Source organism: Brachyistius frenatus, unplaced genomic scaffold (genome assembly GCF_029030835.1).
Source record: "Brachyistius frenatus isolate BFR_SWC_R1_liver_20210118 unplaced genomic scaffold, ASM2903083v1 Contig_142, whole genome shotgun sequence".
Taxonomy (NCBI): domain Eukaryota; kingdom Metazoa; phylum Chordata; class Actinopteri; family Embiotocidae; genus Brachyistius; species Brachyistius frenatus.
In genome coordinates, this window is record NW_027210741.1 from 768836 (window position 1) to 794109 (window position 25274).

The window sequence follows — 25274 nt, forward strand, 5'->3', positions numbered from 1 at the left end:
TATGAACAAACCTGACAGTTACAGATACTTCAAAGCTTCTGCCATTTTTCTCAAAGTATTTTTTTTTTTTTTTTTTACTGACACTTTTCTGCATGACTCAATGAGGTTCTTCTTTTTACTGCATCGTAAACAACCAAATCCAAATAAGCGTATTGTCACAGATTGTCCGCCACTATCCACCGTCGTCCAGCGGGTGGCGCACTAGCTTCCGTCGAACTGTTCTTCTTCGTTGGTGCGCTCGCCCGTCAAAGGGAAGTTGTCCTCCGCGGTGTCATTGTAGGTCTGCTTGAGGTTGACTGTACTGAAGCAAGCGATGTCTGGGTACACGCCGGACGAGAAGCTGCGTTTCGATCAGATCACAAAGCTCCGGAGACAGTGGCTGAAGGACCAAGAGCTAAGTCCGAGGGAGCCCGTGGTGCAAGCGAAGCCTCCCGGCGCCGTCGCCAAGTTCTGGGCTGGTTTTCTTGAGCCGAAGAGCCTGTGGAGGCTTTACGTGAGTGCTAAGCTAACCCGACAGAATGTAATGTTCTGAAATGATTGTGCACATGGTGGTTTATATATATGTATATCTGCTGTGAGTGTCCCATTTCATACTTCATTAGGTAAGAAAGACTGACCAGCAGCTACTAAACCACGTCTGTCTTTTCGGTATACGACTTTCTAACATAAACTGTCTGATGGCCTTTAACTCGGTACATTTATATGAAAACAATGGTTGGTTTTTAATCACAATGATCTTCTGTAGTATGTGCAAGTTAAGTTTTTTTTTTTTGCAGTAAGATTTGTAAATCTAGAGAAAATTAACTTTTTTGAACATCATGTCAAATTTTACTCAATATGATGTTATATATGTCACAGAATGGCACAAATATGCTTTTAGGGGCTTCAAAATATGCAAAACCCAACATCCCTAGGCACTCGATTGAAGTTATTTACCATGCCCAAACTACCAAACAATCCAGCTTTTCAAACGTGAACATTTGTGGATTTTTCTCTGTTGATTGAGTTGAGTTTGTATGATTTGGGTTTTGTTCTATTTTTACATAAAAAATAAATAAAATATGTCACCTACTTGGTGTAAAAGGACCAGCTTAAGGTTCAAGCATGTTTTTCCTGATTCAAGATCTCAGGGTAAATGCTGTGACTTATTAGTTACTCCTGTATTGATATTTATTCTTCTCCTTACAGACCTACAAAGCATACAAAGGTGGCGTTTTCACATTAACACGGCTGTTGATACCTGCTTGGCTTAGTCACTACTACGTGAAATACCATATCGCTGTAAGTTACCAGAAATGTTCAACAGTATTTGTAATATTTTATTTCATAGGCACTTAACGATGCAAGATACAGAGTCATTACTGGAAATGGATTGGAGATCCATGATACAGAGTTCATCAATGTACATTGTTAAATATTCAAAGTTTTATTTCATCTTTGGGTAGAATACAAGTAGGGTAACATGCAAAGAAAGCAGGGATACATAATGACGAACATGCTGCATTGACTTTATGCCGTACATTACTTAGTTTATGAAGTTGTCGGTGTTAGTTTGTAAATGGAAAATTCATCATGTGACAATGTATTGATCACGAGGCATACTAAATAACAATGTCTTTACTCCCCACAGAAAAGACCTTATGGCATTGTGGAATTGAAACCCAGGCTGTTCCCTGTAAGTATGACTCCTTTATTAATTCTAACAGTCTACCTTTGTTCTCTTTTTTTTTTTTTAACGCTATAATCCTTTTTACAATTTTTGGTACATGCAGCTGCACATTAGCCATAACAAAGTATGATTTCCAGATAGACTGATTTTGCTTCTGTCTCAGATTCTGTCTTGTCTGTGATGTCTTGATGGAGGAAAAACAAATTTTCTGACCTTTTGTTGTTTTTGTGCTCAGGGTGACACCATTCTGGAGACAGGAGAAGTTGTTCCAGATCTCCCCGAGACCCATGGCCATCACTGAAGTTGAAATATTTCAATTATTTCCTTGAGTTTCTGTTGTAAAAACGGTGTAAATGCTATTAAAATATTAAAAATCCAATTTTAAGTATGAGTCTGAATTTACAAATGAATGTACATGCTGACATGTTCCTATTGAGAATTTTTTTTTTTTTTTTAAATTGAGAATATTTGGATTTAGTTTAGATTTGATAAAAAAAATAAACTCAGGTGCAACATGTGTTAGCCAAAAATAATAACTTCACAACTTGCTTTTTAACTAGTCTGATGCCTGGAATTTTGAAGTAGGATACTAAGGGGGGGGGATGTAATATGAAGGAAAACGCATCCAAATTTTAAAACTACTGTCAATTGAGAGGAGAGGAGAATTTGCATCGTTGGGATTGGTCAACATTTTATATAGGTTGAGAATTTGGGATTTATACCAACTTTGGCACACCATAAAGTAAATACTGATAATAACTTACCAGCATAGTAAAAGATAAAAACAAGACTGTAATAGGTAGGTAGGTAGGTATTTACTTTATTAATCCCCGAGGGGACATTTTTTATGACTTTTAATGACTTGTATCCTGTCCTTTGACCTGAAGGGCAAACTTTCATCTTTTCTTTTTTTATTCGGACAGTTTCATTTTCTGGGCAAAAATAGGTTTTGATATTTGTTTTTGTTTTTTCTTCTTCTAAATGAGAAGGTGGTACTTTTATTGTGAAGGACGGAAACGATTTCGGTGTTTTTTTCAAAAATGTGAATACGGTGCTTTTATTGTGAAAAGCGGAAGTTGCGATTTCAATTTAAAAATATCAGGAAAATGCGCCGTGGAAGGAGTTGGAAGCCAGGTTAGATATCTGCAAGTAGTCGCCCGGGAATGAGAGCAACGTAGAGATGAATGGGCTTCTACAAGACGGAAAGGGGGAACTCTTCAGTTGCCAACCACGTACGTATTTGAGGAAGTTAGATGTAAATATTAAACAACTTTTCTCTAACCAGCCGCAAAGGTGCTAGGCTCCCGAGCTAAACGGCGTTAGCCATTCTGACCTAGCCGAGTTAGCTCGCCTGCTAACTTCAGCCAAGCCAAGTTAATCTGTCCGATAACTACAGTTTCCAGCTTTTCCTCAATGTTAATATCGATGTACTTTCCACAGAACGGCCTGCGTGAATACTGGGGTTGTTTCTACGTACGTAACAGCACGTAGATTAGATATATATATATATATTGCCACTGTTGGCCGACATTAGTCACTTCTCGAAGGAAACGATAACTGCTAAAGCTGACTAAACGATAAACAACACGGTCGTAGGCGGACAAAACAATACTGTCGATTTAGCAGCTGGTATGTTCATTCCGATGTCTTGTTATAAAATACGAGTCGATATTAGCAATGGATTATAAATGTATGTTCTGTTGAAGCGCTGCTGTAGGTCCTTCATGGTGTGTGACGTCACTCTGTTCAAGGGAGAACTCATTTCTCTTGTTTTCTGCACTAAAGTGTTTGTACAACAACAGACGGTTCCTCTTTTGTTTTTGGGAAGGATATCTTAACAAAACGAGCTGGTAAGTCATATTGTTATAACATCACAGAGTGTCCTCTGAAAAATATTTTTGCTGGTACATTTTGTTGTTTTCAGAGCCGTGATATAAAAAAAAATGTTTATCTGACACAACATACAGACTTAAGTGGAGTTGAATCTGTTCGATAGAAGTTACTTGAAATGTGTTCTTTTTCAATCCGTATTATTATGTGTATGTGCTACAACAGGATTAATTGTGGAAACAAGGTCTGATATGAGACATCACTAATATGTTTTGACCTGAATCTTTGGAATTTTGGATGATGTGAGAATTTCCACACTAAAATCTTTCTTTTTCATGTCAGATCATGTCGGCAGTCAAGATTGCCCTGCAACAGAGCCAGAAGAGTGGCAGAAGAAAAACCTCTGAGGCAATGTCGGCAGAAGTGTCGCCAGACTCCAAGTGTCCAATTTGCTTGGACATATTCAACAATATTTCATACCTGGACATCTGCCTGCACAAGTTCTGTTTCCGTTGTATTCAAGAGTGGTCCAAGAACAAAGCACAGTGTCCACTATGCAAACAGCCATTTCATTCAATCTATCACAGTATAAAGTCAGAGCAAGATTTTAAGAAGTATGACCTGCAGCAGCCGGATAATTACGCTTTTGGGACTTTTGAGGGAGTGCGGTTCAGATACCGCACAACTCTCACCGGAGTCCGTCGACAGATGCAGAGAAGGACATCTCCACCTCCAGACAACGGAGTAATGTTTGAAACCTTAAATCCTCCCCAAGAGTCGCAAGATCGCTACATTCGGCACATGATGATGAGGCTGGCAGCCAAGAGGAGAGCTGCGAGTGAAGGCAGGGCAGTGAACAATGTCAGGGAGCAAGAAATGATCAACTTCAGGAGAGAGCTGTACCGACGAGGGGCGAGGGTTCGCAACGTTCGGGATGGTGGGCGCTCCCGAGACACGTCAGCCGAGTTCTACCGAAGAAATCCTGCTTGCCTACATAGACTGATCCCCTGGCTAAAAAGAGAACTCAGTGTGCTATACGGGGCCCACGGTTCTTTGGTCAACATAGTTCAGCACATCATCATGTCACGCATTACCCGCTATGACATGGAGGATGGAGCTATTCAGGAAGAGCTCAGGCCGTTCCTTCAGGGTCGCACAGAGCACTTTCTGCACGAGTTCCTCAGCTTCGCGAGGGCCCCCTTCAACATGGAGGCCTACGATCAGCATGCTGTCTACGACTACGCGCCGTCTTCCTCAAATGAAAACAGCAGCTCCAACTCATCTGTAATTGCTATCTCAGAGGATGAGGAAATCTCTGCAGAGTTGGACCATCCAGGAGACTCTACGCTCAGCCACTCTCTGTGGGATGATGAGACGCCTGGGCCATCATATTCAACGACAACAGAGCAGAGCAGACCAGAGCGCCTCTCAATACTGGACACTGACTCAGACAGCAGTTTAGAGGAGGAGGCACGAGAGTTTGGGGCTTCTCCACAGCAAGTGAGTCCTCATAACCCAACAGACTTGACTCAGGGTGAACATGTTAATGAAGAGTGTGTGTTTTCTGAGAGCGATGACTGTGTCATAGTAGGTTTTGTTAAGCCAACAGAAGACAGGACTCCTGAGCTGGTTCAGCTCTCCTCTGACTCTGATGAGTCTGCCAATGAAGATACTAAAGAAGTGCCTCTTCTACCTCAACACATCCGTTTCAGCAGTCTCAGTCCTGCAGCTTCACAAAGTAGTGACCCCAGTGGACGATCAGAACATGTACAAACAGGCCACCATCATCATTCAAAAGAAAGCTCTTCAACATCCAGAAGATGCAAGACATCCAAAAAGTCAGACAGAAAAGACACTGATAGGAGATTTGACAATAAGGAGAAATCTAGGGAGAGACACTGTTTGAAGGACAGAGACCATGGGAGAAGGAGGAGGTCAAGAAGTGGAGAGCGCAGGTGCACCAGCAGAAGCCCAATGATCTCCCACTGCAGTGTCCGCACTCATTCCACTGAAAGAGGTTGTTCGTACTCCAGTGGCAAAAGCTACAGTTACAGTAGTTATAAAAGGAGGGACAACGATCACACCTATCAGTCACATAAGTGGAGCCACAAGTATTCAGATTGGCCGTCACGCTCTCACTCCAGGAGCCACAGCAGAGACTCACGGAGACGGGACAGGAGGCATTCTCGCTCTCGGACATATTCCAGCAGCCACTCCCCTGCAGCCAAAAGGAAATCTCACCACGACAAGCCTGGCGGGAAGAGGAAATACAAAACAAGACATTTGGAGGAATCATCCATAAACACACTCTCTAACTCGAACACAGAAGGTGACTCAATGTCATTAACAAAACACAAGAAAAAAAGCAAAGCGAAGCATCATAAAAAGTCCAAAGAGAAATCAGAAAAGAGCAGTGGCAGTGTCAGCTTGGAGCATAAGAAAAAGAAGAAACACAAGAAGAAAAGCAAAAGGCACAGGAGTAGTGAACGCACAAAGAAGCACTCACCCACTGTCATTACCATTGATAGTGACAGCGATACATTGGCTGAGGATGGTATCTCGCAGTCCAGCAGCACCAATCAGGATAATTGCATCGACAGTACCACAGGTGACCCAGTAGACCCTACACCTGCAGAGGAATTGTCATAACCCAACTGATGGATTTACCCTCCGCTGCTAAAAGCCTGCCACCAGCATTTGAGATCAAAACATGTTTAGTTTGTAAAAGGTCCCCAGCAATTAAAGGTGATGGTGAAAACCATCGATATGTCACAATTGTTTTCTGTTGAGACATTTCATATGACAGTGGTGTATGTGACGAGCACAGAACTAGACAGAGGACATCATTAAATCAATGAACTTTTCAAACCCATTAACAACCACCGACAACAATGCTACTTTATGTGCAACGTGCCACTTCGACTAAAACAGAATGGAATAATATGGGGAGCCACACATCTTCTGAAATCTCACTTCTTATTCTGGAAATTCATTTTGTTGTATGACGTATTTTGATTTCAAGATGCTCTCAGGGATAATGTTGATTACATTTTGGTTGTTATAAATATTCCTGAGAAAAAACAATTTCTACCCACAGCAGAGTACTGCTTAGTATTTGCAGCTGATTTTTGGATTACAGAAGGGGCTCTATTGTGATTACTTTTATTTGATAATAAATTGTGATGAGGAACTTGGTGTGCTCTATTTTGTTTATGCTGTTTGTGTCCTTATCTCAGGTATGTTCACACTGAATAAATCAAACTAATTATATTTAGGCCATAGTGTTAACATGCTTTACATTCATTGTTGATTGTGTTGATTATAACTACGTGAAGGAACTGATCATATGATAAACTGACGTCTTGACACTAAAGCCAAGGTGATAAAATAAAGTTTTTAAACTAAAAAAAAAGCAATAATCATGCACAGTATAGTGTTTTAAAAGGATTTCTGCCCCCCTCCATTTTGTTGTCTCTAATGTAACAACAAAATCAAGCAAAGGTGTAAAACAAGGTAATGTAGGGTGAAGATACCGTTATGAAAGGAATAATTAAATATGTAGGTTAGGCAACCTTGTTTATATAGCACATTTCATACCCAAGGCAATTCAAAGTGCTCAACAGAAAATAACGTTACAGCTAGAAGAGTTGTGGATGTATAAAAACAAATAATGACATATATATTCAAATAGAACACGTCCAACTTTTAAGTGTTCAGTCAAGCTAAAAAAAACAAAAAACAAAACTATTACAGACTGGAAAATGTGGATTTATTTTTTGTTTTTTTTATGAGCTCTATAGTGTGAAGCCAGGAATATTAAATGTGTGTCACGGTACATTTCGAGGTTGGAGGGGTACTCCTGCAAGGTAAATTTATCCAGGTATACCATTGTTTACTTTAAAAACAAACAAAAAAAAACCCCGGTTATCCGTAAAATGCACATAACAATCAGCCTAAAACCTCCAGTGACCACCTTTATTTTGATGAAGAACAGGAAGTGAACCGCGTGAAGTCCGCTGAGCTGCCGGATGTTGTTATCGGCAGAGACGATAAAGCATCTTCCGCTCAACTTCGCTTTTGGAGGCAAGAATAAAGGCGGCATGGCGTCCACGGTGCCCATTAAGGTAAACCTGCATTTTAATGTGACATTGCAAGTCTTAGCAGGTGAACCATTATGTGTTTAAAGACGCTCAACGGGGGGAGGAGGAGGAAATCAATGCGTTTGATGCCAGATGTGCTAGCATCGTGTTAGCAAAGCCGTACTAAGTCTTCAGTCTGTAAAGTGAGTGGATATGGCTGACAAAGACGAGCTGACTTTTCCCTACAAGGTTTCTGCGTGTGTGTGTGTGTGTGTGTGTGTGTGTGTGTGTGTGTGTGTGTGTGTGTGTGTGTGTGTGTGTGTGTGTGTGTGTGTGTGTGTGTGGCACGTGCAGTGCACGCTGCATCTTTGACTCGCGGTGCCTGACGGCTGCTCGCCGGCTGTCAGGTCCACGCTACAAAAAAAATAAAAAAAAATGCACATAACCAAGTATTACCAGCATAATTTACGTGGACCCGCGAGGTTGGTAATATTAAGGCAGTTCCAGTTGTACATTGTTGTGTGCTGTGACATTGATGTATATTTATTATCAGTGTAAACGCTTTCGGAGCCGCAAGCTGACCAGATGTGGAAGGAGTTTTAAGAACATAACATGCTGCCAAATGGTTTAATCTTTGACTTTGAGTCATAGTTCAGAGTCAGATCTTGTGTTTTTATGTTAAATGTTAATCTCCAAAGTAACTAAGACAACAGTCAGATACCCTCTTTTTTTTTTAAAGTATTATTTGAAACACCAGCTAAAACTAATGCAGTCATGAAGGTTCATAAAACGATGTTTCGCTTTTGAGTCGGATGCCATTTTAAGATCAGAGGGTTTCCTGTAATTTTATATTGAAACACCTGTGAGCATAAACAACATGGTTCAAAAGCACCACAAGCTGCCACCTTTTTAAAATGCCCACATCATCATCTCTATAAAACAAATATTGGACATTGTAACCTCTGTCAATATGGCACCTCAATATTTTGCAGGTCAATATGATATTGATACGCAGACACAAAGTATAAGAAAAATGAATGCAGACCCACGTTAGATTAGATTAGATTACATTTTATTAATCCCACAGTGGGGACATTTACTTGTCACAGCAGCATAGAGAAAGACAAAAAAAAGTGCACATAATATGAACAAATTTACAAATACTTATGAGGTATAGGAAATAACATAGATACAAAATAGTTATTTTGGGAAAAAAAACAAAATAAGAGCAATGACTAAAAATGCATGCAGACATACAGTGGTGTGAAAAAGTGGTTGCCCTCTTCCTGATTTCCAATTTTTTTTTGCATGTCTGTCACACTTAAATGTTTCAGATCATCAAACAAATTTAAATATTAGTCAAAGATAACACAAGTAAACATAAAATGCAGTTTTTAAATGAAGGTTTTTATTATTCAGGGAAAAAAAAAAAATCCAAACCCACATGGCCCTGTGTGAAAAAGTATATATATACATGCAAAAAAAAAATTTGGAAATCAGGAAGGGGGCAAACACTTTTTCACACCACTGTACATGCATGCATAAATAATTAAATCCGGTGCATTCAACCTTTTTGATAGATTTTATCACAAATTGTGGTCAGTCCACACCCTCCATTTTTTTACAATTGAAATGAATTTAACAGACTGAAAACTAAATTTTAGCAAATCAAATCTTGCATACATACAACATAAATGGATTGGCTGTTTAAAGAAAAAAAAAAAAGTCAATAAACCTGAACATGCAGGAGGTTATTGTAATGCTCAGCACGCTGCAACATGTTTAAAATCTTGATCATTACTTAAGTATCATGATAATATGCTTCCGTGGGGCCCGTGCTGGGTCCCATCTCTACATTACAAGTTTTTTTTTAGATTTCTAACATTTTACAGACATAATGATTATTAATGATTATTAATGATTAATTTGTAATAGAGATCGTTAGGGGAAGCCCTACAGTATTTGCCTCTTAAATATGTTTAAGTGTATGCGACAGCGTAGTAAATTCCCTCGAGCATTGTTCCCAACTGACTGTAAAACAGGAAAGTAAACATGTTGTGAAGCTGATGTATAAATACGGTACTTGAGTAAACGGATTTCCCTTCGAGCATCGCCGTTAACCAACTTTGTGTAAATGTGTACAAACGAAGACAGCCATCTCCCCTGAAGGGAAATAACCAGGGTCTTGGAGTTTGTCAGGATGTCATACAGTTTAAAACACTGCATTTATTTTTGTTTTATGTTTTTATTCATTCTCTAATTCCTTCACACTGTATGCAAGATACATTCTACCGTTTCATCAATGTTTTTTTTTTTTTTAAATTTAGTATACATATGAAGGGTTTTTACAAGTCTTTTAAAATTATGTTGTTATGTCTACTCAAAACAAGGTCTTATAAGGTATTAAGAAGTCTTAAATATTTTCTCTTCATTGCCTTAATTAATAGTGTTTGTTAGCCACAAAATATTTGTACATCTATAGTGGGTTGTTGAGACATTACAACCTATTAACTAAAACAGAACTGTTGTGACAGCGGATGTGGCATACAGGAAACTGTTTTTTAGTCAGCACCATCTGGTCCATAGCAAACACCGTTATCTACAGTAGCAAAGAAGCTCATTGTCTGTGGGTAAATTGGGTAAATTTCAGTTTTAGCTAAGACTTGCATGAAATGGAATGCATTCCACATTTTTAGCGGGTTAATCCAGCGGTCAATTTTATGGCTCTTATCTTGGTCCAGGACACATGAATTGAATTAATATCATTTGCGATTGTTATTACCTTCTGTTTGAAAGTACAAAAAAGTACTCTACTAAAATAAATAACACTATACTTACATCCTTAGGAGGTACGATAATGGAACACGTGTGCAATCGCATTCTGCGTGGTAATACCAAAGTCTTAAAATTCACAAATGCAGCTTGGTGAACCCGGCAGAAGCGCTGCTTCCGATATGAAGTGCAGTATGAACTTTTCTAAAAATCTTTCATTTTAGATTGGAATAATTGGTGGTTCAGGTCTCGATGATCCAGATATCTTGGAGGGAAGAACCGAGCGTTATGTTGACACACCGTATGGAAAGGTGAGTTGTGCTCCAAAGAGCGTTCATGTTGAACAGAGCAGAGTAAACAAAAAGCTCTGCTTGTGTTCTGGCCTACGTTGCTGTGAAAATAATTCCATGTAGAAGTCTTAAAGGTGTAATTTGATTATTCTGCTGTTCTTGAACAGCCATCAGATGCCCTGATACTGGGGAAGATAAAAAATGTGGAATGTGTGCTCCTTGCAAGGTAAGAGGACATTTCTATGTTTTCTGTATCAGCACCATCTAGTGGGAAAATCTTGCACTTTTTCAAATATGGTGGGCAGTGTGAATTTTGTTTTACATTAAAGCGTATATTTTCACGTTTCTGACATTGACTATATAAATGTACATACTGAATGCTGACTTTTGCCATCCTTAGGCATGGGAGACAACACACCATAATGCCATCCAATGTGAACTACCAGGCCAACATCTGGGCACTCAGAGAAGAGGGCTGCACACATCTGCTGGCCACCACGGCCTGTGGCTCACTTCGGGAGGAGATTCAACCAGGAGATATCGTCATCATAGATCAGTTCATTGACAGGTTAGCCGGATATGACCCCATCATCAGATTAAGATTCCAGTATTTGTTTCTCATACCAGCACTAGGAAGAGAAACAGGGAAGAATGTGACAGTAATTCACATTGTTCCCTTAACATTTTTTCCTGTTTTTTGAAATTTCGAATTAATTTACATACATATTTTAGCATCAGTTGTTGCTCACTGTTATCTGATTGAACAGGAAGGGAAGTTCGTTTTCATGTGCATGTGTACACTCAAACAGAACTATGCATCATCCATCGCAAAGAAAAAGTAAAGTTGTACTTTTTTTTTTTTTCTCGGGGTCTGTGGGGAAACACAAAAGATATATAGATAGATAGATAGATAGATAGATAGATAGATAGATACTTTATTAATCCCACAAGGGGACATTTTTTCACTACAGCAGCATTATAGTCACAGGTAAAGAAATAAAAATAACAGTAAAAAATATTAAATATGATAAAGCAGCTTTTTAGACTGTCCAATCCCACTTCTATTCAAGGATCTAGCATAACTTTGAACTCGCTACTGATATTTTTGGTCTGACTGCTTGGGTATTTTTTAACACCTATAGTAAAACACAGCATTAATATAATATAGAACACAGAACAGCACACACATTAAGTGTGTTACGTCTGAATTAAACGCTGTCCTTTTTGAGAATTAGTATCATAAACAGTGTCCAGCTTATGTGAATATATGACATAGTTTGTTGTTGTTTCATGAAATAAACCCAGTCTTAAGCTGTTTCTTTACATCTGTTTGACCTTCTGTCGAAAGTTGTCATTGGCTGTGATCCTGTGATTGTAGTACAGCAGTTCAAGCCTCTTCCCACACGGCTCACTGACAGGACTAATGTTACTGAGTGACAAATGGTGTTGAGATGGTGGGTTGAGAACGGCTTAGTGCTTCTCCATGTTTGACGTCATCTGTCAAAAGCAATATTTGTTTACTATTCTTTTAAGTAGGCAAAAAAAAAAAATGTTAGCATGTGCTGGCTATTTTGTGTTGATCTCAAGTGTCACAGTTTGGGCTTCAGTGAGAATTAAAAATGTTGTTACTGTGACATTCCACCAGTGGCAACACCAGCATGATGACAGATCGATTGGAGCTTGAACCTGGCTACAGAGATACTTCTGTGAACAGTTGTGGCTTCCTTCCTGTGTGTGTGTGTGTGTGTGTGTGTGTGTCTCATGTTTCATTCAGTGCATCGCTTTTTCCGAGTTGTGAGAATTTCTGTCTCGGTGACTATGAATTCTTCCTTAAACAAACTTGCTGGTAAACCCGATCTGAAGCTTTCTGTTTCATAGCAAATAGCACTTTCTCGGCCCTTTCTGACCTCAAGGCATATACTTATACACTTGCTGTGTAGCGTAGAGAGAGCATGAGAGTATTGTGCTCTCAGCGAGGCGATCGCACAAATTCTATTAGCTAACACAATATGTTTATTGAGACGGGCTGTTTATGTTATTTATTATCCACGAGTTGGCATATGGCTGGTTAAATGGAGAGAAGTAGTAAACTGCCTTCCCACAGTTGCATCAGTGTGTTCTCCCAGTAAACTTGTGCATGACCGCACCACATAGCCTTTGGCTTTTTGGCCAGAGTTGACGAAGCCGATGCGCCCGCGGATATCAAGCACAGACGACACACATTTATCTGAAATGAGGAAGCTGCTTGTTGGGACTTGCTCAGACTTGTCCTACAGCATGTGACAGCGTGTTTTTGAAGGCTTAGCTTTTATGTAATCACCTCTCCATTCTTGTTGTGTACAAATCACCCACTTGGTTGCTATCAATGAGTGCCTGGTTTGTCTGGTTATAAGTGTCATTCCTCATGTTCCAAAACGTCTTTTGCAATAAGATCCTCAATTTAATCATCAGAAGCCGAGCTTTACGCGTGATTAAAAGTGCTATTTTTTTTCTGGCCAAATGGCATCTCGACAACATTAACATTCAGTTTATTTGTTAAGGAGGTCAAATTCAATAAAAATCTAAAGAATATGCAAACTTCATAAGAGTTTCGGTAGCACTGGGGTTCATTGTTAGATCAAATAAAATGACCTCATCTCATAAAGAAATTGACTTGTACATTTCTGCTTTAAAAACTCGAGTGTCTGTCCTCTTTACTAAAATATGATAGTGATTTTATATTCTGTGAAACATAATGCCCACTAAATTGCATTGACATAATTTAAAAGAAAGATTCAATCCAAAACGGTTGCATGGATAATACTGAAACTATGATGCACCTTTTTATTCAAACTGTACTCGTGTTTATATCATTGATTATAAATCGGAGTAGTGCTGTATTTTTGCACGATTGTAGAATTGCTCTATATATCTAGTATACAATTGTTTGCAGCACATGCGCTTTGCATTTTAGGAATAATTTGAATATTTGATAATTAGAGGGTGACGGAGTCATTCTCTGTAACAATGATTCTGAAATGACATTGCTAATGAAATGCCAGGCCAAGATAACTCGATTTCTGTAGCCAAAGCAGGCATTGTACTCGGCTCATAGTTTCTCTCACACACCAGTATTACTGGCTTTTAGCAGGGCAGGGCTGCAGCTGCTGGAAAACATTCATACAACAGCTTTAGTCTACCAATGCTAGGCTTATGAATAAAAGAGATGGGGTTGGGCATCAATTTAAAAGATTACTGTTGGTGGATGCATATTTTGGATGTCCAAGATAACTTTGTAATGACTCGGTAATCCTTGAGAAAACAAAAGAGACAGAAAGTGGTGCCATGAATCGGCACAACTGAAGAATCTTTGTTATGACCCCTTTATATAATAAGTACAGTGTCAAATAAAAGTTTAATCAGTGTTACCCATTCGTGGTTTGTTTGTTTGGGGTTTTTTTTTAATCATTTTTTTGGGTCTATTTTCCACATTCAAAACGTAAGTCACAACTATTGAATAGCACATTTGAGATATTTATATAAAGCAAAAATATAGATTCACTCTGTACTTCAACTCGTCCCAAACCATCTCATCTGATGCTAATTTTGCCTCGTAAGCTCAAAGTCGAGTTTTCCACTGGTCTCCCACAGCGGTGGTTTCTGTGCAGCAGCACTACCACCATGACAGTGGATGTTGAATTGTGTCTGCTGCTTGAACCCTGGGAAGCAGTGATGTGGGCTCCAGTCTTGGGTGCCATTAATTGCCATTTCTGAGAGCAGGAACTTCAGTGCATGTACGTCTTTTGATCTTCCTTTCCTTGGGCACTCCTCATGAACCAGTTCCAACATTGTGTTCTTGAAATTGCACCTCCCGCACTGAACTCTGTCAAAGCTTTGTATGTAATTTCTCCATACTTGACTTAGAGGTTCCTCCCATAGTATTGATTACAAAATTTTTTTTTAAATTAAAAAAAAAAATTGGGCTATTTGCTTTGTACCATTGGTATAAAGCAAATAACCCAATTTTTATTTTTCAAAAATGCCTCGAGAAGGCCAGAAATTCTATCAGTGAACTTTTGACAATCTGGTTAAGATATTGACAATATTTAGAAATCCAAACGGTGGGCTCTTTCAGGCATCTAAAATTTTAAAACATGTTTTGATACCTTGATTGTTGTTTAACACTGTAGACACGAGTAGGAATAAAGAAAAACCCTTTAATCGGTAGATATGAACTTTTGACTGGTTCCGTTATGCACCTTCATATAACTAAACACTTGTATAAGAAGCTGAGACATGGAGGCACAGAAACGCTGATGTTGTCAGGTCACTGGGATAAGTGAATCAGTCTCTTGTGTGCTCCTGACCGGTCTCCATAAAGAGCTGAGGGGAGACGGGGTGGCACCGGGCCTGTTGCAACGCCACTGACTCGGCATGAGGTGGAAACTGGAGGAAAGTTGTTGGGCAGAAGCTCTTGACCAGGCGGCTGCTGTTGTGCTAAAGCTTGTATAGTTCTGCGTAGCTGTAAAAGGGCTATTCATAACATGTTATTTAGACTAATGATGGAAACTGTGTCTGGACTGCCAAATTCTGATATGAGGATTATAGCAATAGTTTTACTTTGCTCGTTGTTCCTCGATTATCCTTAGTGTTCATGCTGACAACCTCAAATTGTGTGGTCCACTTGTGTTTTTTACGCAGGCAGTCTGTCTTTTCAGTTTTTTTATTTTTCAACTTTTTGATTCCGATTTTTGATTTGTCTATCAGAAAAGGTTAAAAAAAAAATACTTTTCTATAAATTGATAACATATTGATATGTTTGATAACATATTGATATGTTTGATATTTGCAAACTAGATCAAATTCATTATTTGATGTGGATGTGGCAAATTTTTCAACGAGAGCCCAAAAGATCTGTAATTTCCCTGGGTTGCTTTGATAATGAACTCTGTTTACCCTATCTGCTTCTTGTTGCCAGGACTACCAAGAGAGCTCAAACGCTGCATGATGGACAGCCCACCAGTCCCCCAGGTGTGTGTCACATCCCCATGGCTGAGCCTTTCTGCAACAGAACCAGAGAGGTAAGTCCACATTGGACAGTCACTTCAAAAAGTATTAGACCCCTTAGCTTTTTGCACAATTTATATGGTTATAAATGTAATTTTAAATAGATAAATGTGGCATTCATTCCCACAAATGGAAATTCAGTGACCCATAACAACCAAGTGAAAACCTGTTTTTAGAGAACCCTATCTTAAGAGAACTTCTTTTGTATATACTAGGGGCTGGTAAAACTCGTATTTACTGGCCAAAAAGGCCAATGGAGAAAGAATATTGCATCGGACCACCCATGACTCCTAATACATTCGGTCAAACTGAGTAATTGAGTTAGTCCTTGGTTAGAAATCCTTCCATTTCAGCAGCACCCCATCGATCAGGCCTTTAACTGAGGGTAGCTAGATGGAAGCTACTCAGCGTGAAAGGCACATATGGCAGCCTGCACGGAGTTGGGCCGTTGGCATTCAAAAGACTCTGAAAGTATGAGGAAAAAGATTCTCTGATCTGATAAGTCTAAAATCAAACTAAACGGACAGAACTTCATTGTCAGGCGAACACCAGACACTGCTCATCATCTGGCTGATAAAGTAAAATAATACAAAAAGTATGAAGTGAATTTTCCGTTGACCTACAATTTCTAATAAGGATTACCATAGATGACCCGTAGCCACATCAATGGTTGAAACAAACTGCAATTATCCTTTAAATTCCCACTTTGTTTATATTTAAAACAATTTTTTTTTTTTGGTCACAAAACAGAGGAGCTCTCCAAAAGCATTTGGTTTTTAAGGTAGCATTTGTCATGAACATATAAATATTGGCTTATCTGCAGTAGACTGAAACAATGTACAGATAAGAAGTTCCCACACACATGAATAGCTATTTGAACCACGTAAACCCTTTTCAATTCCTCTCTCATTGGCTCAATGAAGACCGTTGCTAACGGTCTGTCCTGGTGCAGGTTTTGGTGGAGGTGGCGCGGAGTCTGGGGATCAAGTGCCACGTGCGAGGGACTATGCTGACCATCGAGGGGCCTCGCTTTTCCTCGCGGGCAGAGAGCCTGATGTTCCGCCAGTGGTGTGCTGACGTCATCAACATGACCACTGTGCCAGAGGTGGTCCTCGCCAAGGAGGCCGGCTTGTGCTATGCCAGCATCGCCATGGCAACAGACTACGACTGTTGGAAGGAGCATGAGGAGGCGGTGGGTGGAGGGCTAAAGGTCCTAACTGTCGTTTTTTTTTTATATTACTTTTAATGTCTCTAGTGTCCTTTTTTGTGTCTCGAGTCAGTGGCAATGGAAGAAGCCCTGTTAATCATATCTTGCCTGATCTTTGTTTCTCCGCACAACAAATTAAACAGAATCTTAGTTGTATCAAAATTTAAGTTGTCTTTTTATTAATCAACTTAATTCAATGGAACAATTTGTCACCCCAAGCTTACGTCACTGGGTTACAGCAATCTAAAAACATGAGCTTATTGCAGCATTCGTTATGGATATGCTGTATATGCTGTGATGAATAGTCCTCTGATTTGCTAACTTATCTTTACTAAGCTGTGGCAATCCCCAAACTTTGCAGATGGAGCATTGTAGCCTGGTTTGAGACCACTGTGTCTCTTTTTTGGTAAAATAACATGACCCCAATTAAAGTTGCGTAGGCTGTGTTACAGCTATAGACGGAGACAGTCTGGTGTTTCAAGGATAATATAGGTGCCTCTCCTTATCTGGGAATGCAGAACATTCGTAGAGATAACATCACCTGGATCTGGGAGGGGAAGCGCTCCGAGATAAATTTGCTAAACATCTTTACACTTGTCGCTCCGTCTCTCCTCGATCGAGTTCTGTCAACAAATAACGCCGTTTGCCACCCGCAATGGTTTCTTCTCAAAACTCCGATCGAGATTATAGTGATACTAGGCCTGTCCTTTTTTACTCAGAAGTCCAACAATCGTTCAATTCAAAATGTACAGCCTATAAGGTGCGACGGGTTGTTTTGAAGTCGTGTACCTTGTGGTACTGCAGAGTGCACCGTTAAAATGCACAGCCGAACCGTTGGATGTCCTATTGACCCATCAGCAAACTAAGCTGTTGAATAAAAATGAAGGGCAGTTACACCACATTAAAGCATCTTATAAGCGGTGTCATTGTTCAGCCAATTGTCATTGGATGCGCGAGAGAGCATAAACTGTCCAACTTTTTTCTCCTCACTCATCCTCCGGGTGCTTTCCAGAAGCTGGTAAAAACGTGGTCTTTGATACCATATGCAGCCAGCCTCGGGAAGGTCCATTTATTCCAGTGATTCCAAAATAAGGATAGGTTTTAAGGTCTGACATGTACAAACGTTTTCTCCGCAAACAATTCATTTCTTTTTGATCAAATTTGGCAGAATGTGTCAAATTCTAAGGTGTGCCAAGCTGTGCAATAACGCAATTATTGTGATTATTATCACATCCAGTCCTCCCACGTTAGCGCCTAGATCAGCGGTTCTCAAACTGTAGGGCGCGCCCCTCCAGTGGGGCGCAGTGGTATTTCAGGTGGGGGCGCAGGGGGAAATGCAGAATTTCTTTTTTTTTTTAATTTCAAGAACCTTATTGAGAACTTCACATATTACAAAAGTACAAAGCACTACAGAGCATCCTCTCATCGGACAGAGGGGCTGTGGGCATTCTGCTTCCCTTCGCCACACCCTACCTCCTGTGAGATCGGCCTTTCTGCTGTTGCCTCTCTCAAAACAAAATACAGATCGAAGCTCTCAACATTGAGCATGAATTGAGAGTGGCCGTATCAAGTCTGCAACCCCGTTTAAAAAAAAAAGAGAGATTTGTATTGGAAAGCAGGCTCATTGCAGCCACTAATACTGATAAAAAAGAACTTGATGGCTCACGCATATCTGCGCTAATTTTGTTTTGTTTTGCACAGGTTTCACGTTATTGTTTGGAAAAGACATTGTAGCGTGTTGGGATCGTTAACGTTTTTTTTTTGTTTTTTTTTTTACCCAGAATGCCCAGAGTCCGTTCGAATGTTCGTATTCGGCAGCATAAACGACACGAGTCGGGCGTTATTTGTAATTCCATCCGGTTTGAGTTTAGTGATGAGTAAATGACGTGTTCTCGTGTCAAATAAACAAGCCGTCCCTGGAGGTGCGATGGGACCCGGGATCTGCGCAAATGTACAGTTCGTCTCTCCGCCTCATTTCTCATTTTAAAGAATCTCTGGGTCGAAACAATATGCGGCGTTAAACTCGGTAAAACTCTTTGTTGACAAATATTTTAACCTGTAATAAGATTTTCACAGGTTGAACTTTATTGTTATTATCCTGAAAAGAAATTTAGTGCAAAACGGGTGAATTGCAGCCACCGTGAGATACTTTCTGATAAATATTAGTTCTTTTTTTTTTTTTTTTTGCACAGAAAGAACTTTATTTGCATTGTTCTAACAAAGTGATTGCACATTTTATTTGTTCATGCCAGATGGAGCAATCTGGTTTACTTGAAAGTGATTGGAAAATCTTTATTCTATTATTTGAAAAAGCACAGATGGAGGAGTCACAAAATGTTGTTATTTCAACAAAAATTCAACAATTACCATTTTGTTGGGGGGCGGCGGGGCACGGAACAGTTTTCTTCCTCTGAAGTGGGGCGTGACAAAAAAAAGTTTGATAACCACTGGCCCAGATGGTGGAAGGTTTGATATGACTGACAGAAAAAAAGGTGGCAGCCAGACAATTTCAGTTATATTTAACTGTGAGTATGAGCAAGACTATGCTTTTAAAATGCTAAAAAAAAGATATACAATTTTGAAATTTCTGCAGTGTTTTAGGTGTAACACATCACCAAAATATTGCATCTTTAAAGTCCCCCTGCAGTCAAAGATTTTTTTTTTTTTCTTGATCTGACATTAGAATGTTTGAGCTTCACTGAGCAGAATGACGTATGTGCAGAATTTAAAACTACTGGGTGCTCGGTGAAAGTCTACTTTTAAAGGACGGACACGCACGCACGATTTGGGACATCGCAAATTATTTGGGAGCCAAATATTCAACTTGTAATAAGTGTAATGTAGAAACTTGAAGCCTGTAGTGCACATGCACCGAGAATGCGTGTGCACTACAGCACAGACATTTAAAAATAACTTTTTTTTCTTCTTTTTTTTTGGTGGAAAATAAAACGGATCAGACAAACGTTATTGTTGACGTGTCCGTTTCTAGACCAGATTAGTCGAGTTTAATTAGTATGATGGTTTCTTCCACGGAGGTTTGAAACAGCAAGTAGACGAGCGTGTCTGTGGCTTCTTATGGCTTCCGAGTGACCTACCCTCTGTCAGGCGCTCGGGGTAAGACGGTTGATATACTGCGTGTGGGCGAGTTTTGTGTAATTTGTCACCGATCCAGCACAACTCACAACTCCACTTCCGAGTTCCTGCAGCTGACCTCTTCCCCCTCCTGTTGCACAGCGCTCGCCACATCCTTCCGCCCTCCCACCCCCTCCCATGTCTGATACTACCTCCTGGCCTTCCCCCTCCTCCTCCTCCTCCTCCTCCTCGCCCTCCCCTCCCCAGTCGGCTTGTCTGCCAGCCTCCGGTGGAAGCCCTGCCAGAGGAGGTTGAGTCACACTGAGTCATCAGCTTCATGGTCTTCATCCTGGCAGACGCCACAAAAACACGAGCCTGGTCATTCAGTGTGACATATAAAAACAAAGTGCACTAACGCATGTTACAGGAGACGGAACACGGTACAGAAACGACGCTGTAATTTACTGGCCTGTACTGCACGTCTGGCTGATTCGTATCCGGAATGATCTATGAATTTTTACCACATAATGTATGTGATAATGATTAATAGATTATTCCAGAAATGACTCGGCCAGAGATCCTGACCACGTGACTGAGACTTCCATTTGCGAATACGATTGCAGAAGATAAATAAGCATGCTTATTGTGCTTCTTTTTTTTTTTTTAATTATTAATACTTGCTGAATAATGTGATTGCCAGTGTCATAATAAGTCAGTCAAGTTTTTATTTATACAGCACTTTTCATTGACAAAGTCACAAAGTGCTTACTAAGAAAAAAAAAAACAGCCTGTAAACGGAAGTTAAAAAGACGGAGATGGTGGACCGCATTTGAAAACACAACGAACGATAGAAACACCACATATGAGGTAGCCAAAGTACAACGATGCAGACCGGGTGTATACAGGTTACCTCAACACGCGCGTGAACATAGACATGATAGTTGAAGCGGTATGAGAGACACGGTAGTTGAAGCGGTATGAGACACTGGGCATTAATACCACATAATGAGTCGGTGGTGTACAGGGCACAGCTGGCTGTTAAAGAGCACAATGCTCTTCACATCTGCACTTGGATGGATCATTGCTGATTTAACAAGTATTTCTGAGGCTTACTCGCAGGTCCTGTTGTGACAGTGCTTTGACTGAACTCGAGATGGTTTCCACTTTCGGCTGATGACCTTGCAGTTCAGGACAGTCGCTATCATGTTATCGTTTCGCATGATTCCGAGCGAAGTGTTCCTTTTCTGTAAAAGGGCGATCTCAATTGAAATGGTATATTCTTGTGAACTTGAATTCTGTCTTTGGTACGCAACAAGCTCTTGTTTGCAGATTCTTTCCCACTCGGTAGACCGCGGTCGCATTCTGGCACGTTTAAGCGCAAAGTTTCAGTATGTTTGGTAATTTGCGATCGCTCCGGTGTGCAGTGTTCTGGAGACGCGGACATAAAGGCATCGGGTCGAGCTCTGCTCGCTCTGCGACAGCACGCGTTAGCTGTGAAATCTAAACCAGGAAGTTACCGCTGAGGAGGATAAAATGTCACCATTACTCCACCGTGTCATGTTTCATATTTGTCTCCGTAGAAATGTGGGGGATGCGGATCGCATTCTCGCGTCTGCTTCCTTGTATGACAGATGAGGTTTGAGGACAGTTTAGAGTAGGCCGGCTGTCCTTCGTGTCTGTTCCACCCAAAACAAAAACAGCTGTAACATGAATTAGTCATCAACTGCAAAGTTAGATGTAGGAAATGTATCAATTGTATTTGGAGCAAAAATGATACTTTTGTATAAAACTGTCACGTGCATGATGATAGTGATAATGATGATGACGATGATGATCGGGTGTGATTAATGTGATGTGAACGCTGGCCAGTCGTACTCGGGCCTAATGGGAAAGCCCCTCGGACCTTCGAGCCACTTACTGCCTCCACAGTCCACAAAGTTTTGACCCACTGATGTATTTGTGACTTTTCATTGAATTTGTAGAAAATAACAAATGCACACAATATCAACCAATTTATTCTTGACCATAATTGAGAGCACTACCGAATGTAGAAGATGAAAATGTACAAAATCTGATATCACATCAGCAGCTCTGATTTAACAGGAGGGTGTCTCCTTTTTTTTATTTTTTATTTTTGATCATGAATTACTATCTTCCGAAATCGTACAGTGTTATTCACAGTGCAGACGTTCACCGCATACGCGACAAGATACTTCTTTGTTAAATACAAATTAACTGTGACATTTTGAAGGAAGTGAAATTTGCTGGCTGCAAATGGCTGCTGTTATTTATTTTTTTTTTCTTTCTTCCTTGTCCTCTAGGTCTGTGTTGACAATGTACTAAAGACGATGAAAGAGAATGCCAACAAAGCCAGCAGTATCTTGCTGACTGCAATACCCCAGATTAGTCAGATGGACTGGGCTCAGACAATGAAGACCTTGAAAGTAAGCTGCCACATTTATGATTCATTTCCATTCAGCAGAGCTTTGCTGAGGTTGTGAAAGACGGTCTGTTTACCTTCCAGCCGGCTATCTTGAGCTGTGTTCTCACTGTAACTTTGTTAATTGTTTTTAAATGTCCTTTTCCTTTGCTTTATGTTTTGATGCTTTTTAATAGTTTTATGTGAAGCGCTTTGAATTGCCTTGTTGTTTGAAAAGTGCTATACAAATAAACTTGCCTTTCCTTAAGTGTCGTTTCAAATGACGAATCAAACCATATGGTGCACGACTACGTTCCAAATATTAAACGTTTATGAAAGTTGACTCGACTTAGGCTCACTGCCTGCAGTGATGCATTTTACTGGATTGCACCCTGACTGATGATGCATATTACTATTATAAATCGGTATATTCGGTAAGAAATACAATACATGTACAATAAAAACAAATATTATATTATCTCGGCATTTGAAAAATGCTGAAAGGAATGATACCACAAGAGTGTTTTTACACTGGGTACAGCCTTTGCATCACGTTTTGAATGTACTTGAAGTACTTTTAAGTTGCAGTAAAGTAAGTTCTTCAATGTCTTTCCAAAACGTATCTTTGTTTACTGGAAATGCTCAGTCTTTGGATGAAGTGCAGTTTTGAAGTTATTTTAATATTGTGTGACTACAATATTGCACATTTGGTTCCCTTTTTTTTTCTGTCTACATTTGCTGAAGAAACGTACGTCAGAGTCACCAGAAACAATTGCCAGACAGCTTTCACATCACTATATGTATGGTTGTTTCTACTGTATCGATGTCATAAAAGGAAAAAAAACAACAAAAAACTGTTTTTTTCTTCTTTCTGTTACAGTCAATGGCACAATCTTCCGTGATGTTACCAAAACACTGAGCGTGTGGAAAACGATGAAGAAAAAGATACCAGACGGCACACAGACAAAATTGACTCAACTCTGGATTCGTCATCAGTGAATCACAATAAAGTGCCTGACATAAATAATGCACATGCTGTGTAGTCAGCTGGACTTTCAGTGTTTTGTCTTGATTCAAAAATCCACATATAACCTCCTCTTCATACTGATTCACACCTCCTTCTCTTCGTCATTGTGTCAGAAGTATTTCAAATGATTTGAAGTCTATGCTATATTTGGTATATTTATCTTTATATTCTTTTTTTTTTGGTCTGCAAATGTTTCAGATATATATATATATATATATATATATATACATACATTTTCTTGCCTGTAAACCTTTGGTGTCTTCATTTCTGTTGATGCAGGATGAAATAAAAATGCTATTCAAGTTTAGCACAATGATCCTTAATTACTGCCTTATTTACTTCACTTTTCCTTTGACTTTTTTTGTTGTTTTAAATGGAATCTGACGTCTTAATGTTTGTCGGATTTATTGAAGTAAAATCGCTGGAATCCCTGCATACACTTTTATAGAAAAGTCATAATCTAAAAAAAAAATAAAAAAAAAAAATCCAATATTAACATAATGTTTCTATCTTTGCTTTTTGGGGCCATTTTTTTTAATTTGTGGAATACTTTTATTTTCATTTGCTCTTTATGACTGCTTTGCGTTTCATGAATCAAAACGGATTTTCTTTTACGCTCTGTACTGATCATCCAAACACTTTTTTTTTTTTTTTTTTTTTTTATATCTATAATTGAATCTGCTAATTCACAGTGTTTGAGATATACCGGTATGTTTTGACAACATTTACTGGCGATATCATCAGTATTAATTCATTTCATTCAATATTTTACTTGTCTGCATTTGCTGGACTTGAACTTCATCAAACTAAAGATTTCACAAAATATGTTTTTCCTCTTTTTATTTCCTGTTTGTTTATCCATTTTCAACTAAATGCGTCCTTTATGCATCATAAACGCAACAGAGTTTGACACAAAGCGTGACTATTTAAGTCCGTGCTTTAACCAGGTAAACGCACACCGTTAAACATTAGAAACTTGTGTAACTTGGGACTGATTTACTATATTGTATGTGCAGTTGAGATTTAAAGGTTTTATTTTTGACTGCGAATTGCGGCACTCTTACGTTTCCATCCTCTTGAATGGACCGATAATATTCCGATTTTAAAACAGGAGTGTTTGCTGAAAAATCTATTTTGCTATTGATTTCATGGTATGACTTCAATCTGAAAACACCCTAATTCTTGATGTACGATTAACTGAATTGATTGTTGACCGCTTTGGTCGTATTAAAGATCTACAAAGGCGAATGGGGACTGGTGGTTTTAGAGGAGGGGGGGGGGGGGGTGAGGTGTGGGGGTGGGTGGTGGGTGGTTGGTTCCCTTGTGTTGTCAAATCTCCCTTTGGGTCTATAAAGCTAATCTACCTACCTCAAACTAAACCAGACTAATATTTAACTCTTTTAACACTCTTGAACAATTTTTTTCTCTCCTCCTTGTCCCGTTTTTCTTTTGCTGAAAGCAGCAGTGTGTTGTACAGCAAACAGGTTTATGGCAGGCAGGTCAGTGGTGTCGTTAGAAAAAGTAAATTTGAGAAAAAAATTATACTTCACAAAGCTACCGGTTTGTTTTTTTTTTTGTTTTTTTTATTATTATTTGCGACAAACTCAACTTGTCAAATACAGCAGTAACATGTACAAGCCTGCTTTAGTATATAAAAAAAGAAATTACCTACATTTTGTACTGAAAAATAAATGACTGCATTTGCCTTCATCTTGTGTTTAACAGCCAAGTCACCAGCGATATTTGATGGGTGTAAAAAAAAAAAAAAAAAAAACAGTTTACAACGTTTTTAAAACGTTAAAAACAAACAAACTTGTACTCCTCACACGTTTTAATTGTTGCCCTGAGGTTACGCAATGCTCA

The 25274-nt window shown here is 39.4% G+C and overlaps 3 protein-coding genes across 4 annotated transcripts; all 3 read left to right on the forward strand.

Annotated features, from left to right (window-relative positions):
* The first annotated feature begins 232 nt into the window (after window positions 1-232).
* Window positions 233-2048, forward strand: ndufb6 (NADH:ubiquinone oxidoreductase subunit B). The gene is made up of 4 exons (XM_069715365.1): window positions 233-493; window positions 1189-1281; window positions 1631-1675; window positions 1905-2048. The coding sequence occupies exons 1-4, from the start codon at window positions 314-316 to the stop codon at window positions 1968-1970; spliced, it is 384 nt and encodes a 127-aa protein (XP_069571466.1). The 5' UTR covers window positions 233-313; the 3' UTR covers window positions 1971-2048.
* A 722-nt stretch (window positions 2049-2770) lies between these two features.
* Window positions 2771-6771, forward strand: toporsa (topoisomerase I binding, arginine/serine-rich a). 2 transcript variants are annotated; one of them, XM_069715393.1, is made up of 3 exons: window positions 2771-2924; window positions 3455-3519; window positions 3842-6771. In XM_069715393.1, exon 3 carries the CDS (start codon window positions 3845-3847, stop codon window positions 6146-6148), a length of 2304 nt encoding a protein of 767 aa, XP_069571494.1. In that variant the 5' UTR covers window positions 2771-2924; window positions 3455-3519; window positions 3842-3844; the 3' UTR covers window positions 6149-6771. The 2 variants fall into 2 exon arrangements, with proteins under 2 accessions (XP_069571494.1, XP_069571492.1); XM_069715391.1 differs by having other exon boundaries at window positions 2771-2901.
* Window positions 6772-7523: 752 nt separating this feature from the next.
* Window positions 7524-24659, forward strand: mtap (methylthioadenosine phosphorylase). The gene is made up of 8 exons (XM_069715410.1): window positions 7524-7623; window positions 10575-10661; window positions 10808-10866; window positions 11041-11208; window positions 15598-15700; window positions 16639-16878; window positions 22287-22409; window positions 23265-24659. The coding sequence occupies exons 1-8, from the start codon at window positions 7528-7530 to the stop codon at window positions 23301-23303; spliced, it is 915 nt and encodes a 304-aa protein (XP_069571511.1). The 5' UTR covers window positions 7524-7527; the 3' UTR covers window positions 23304-24659.
* Window positions 24660-25274: the final 615 nt, after the last annotated feature.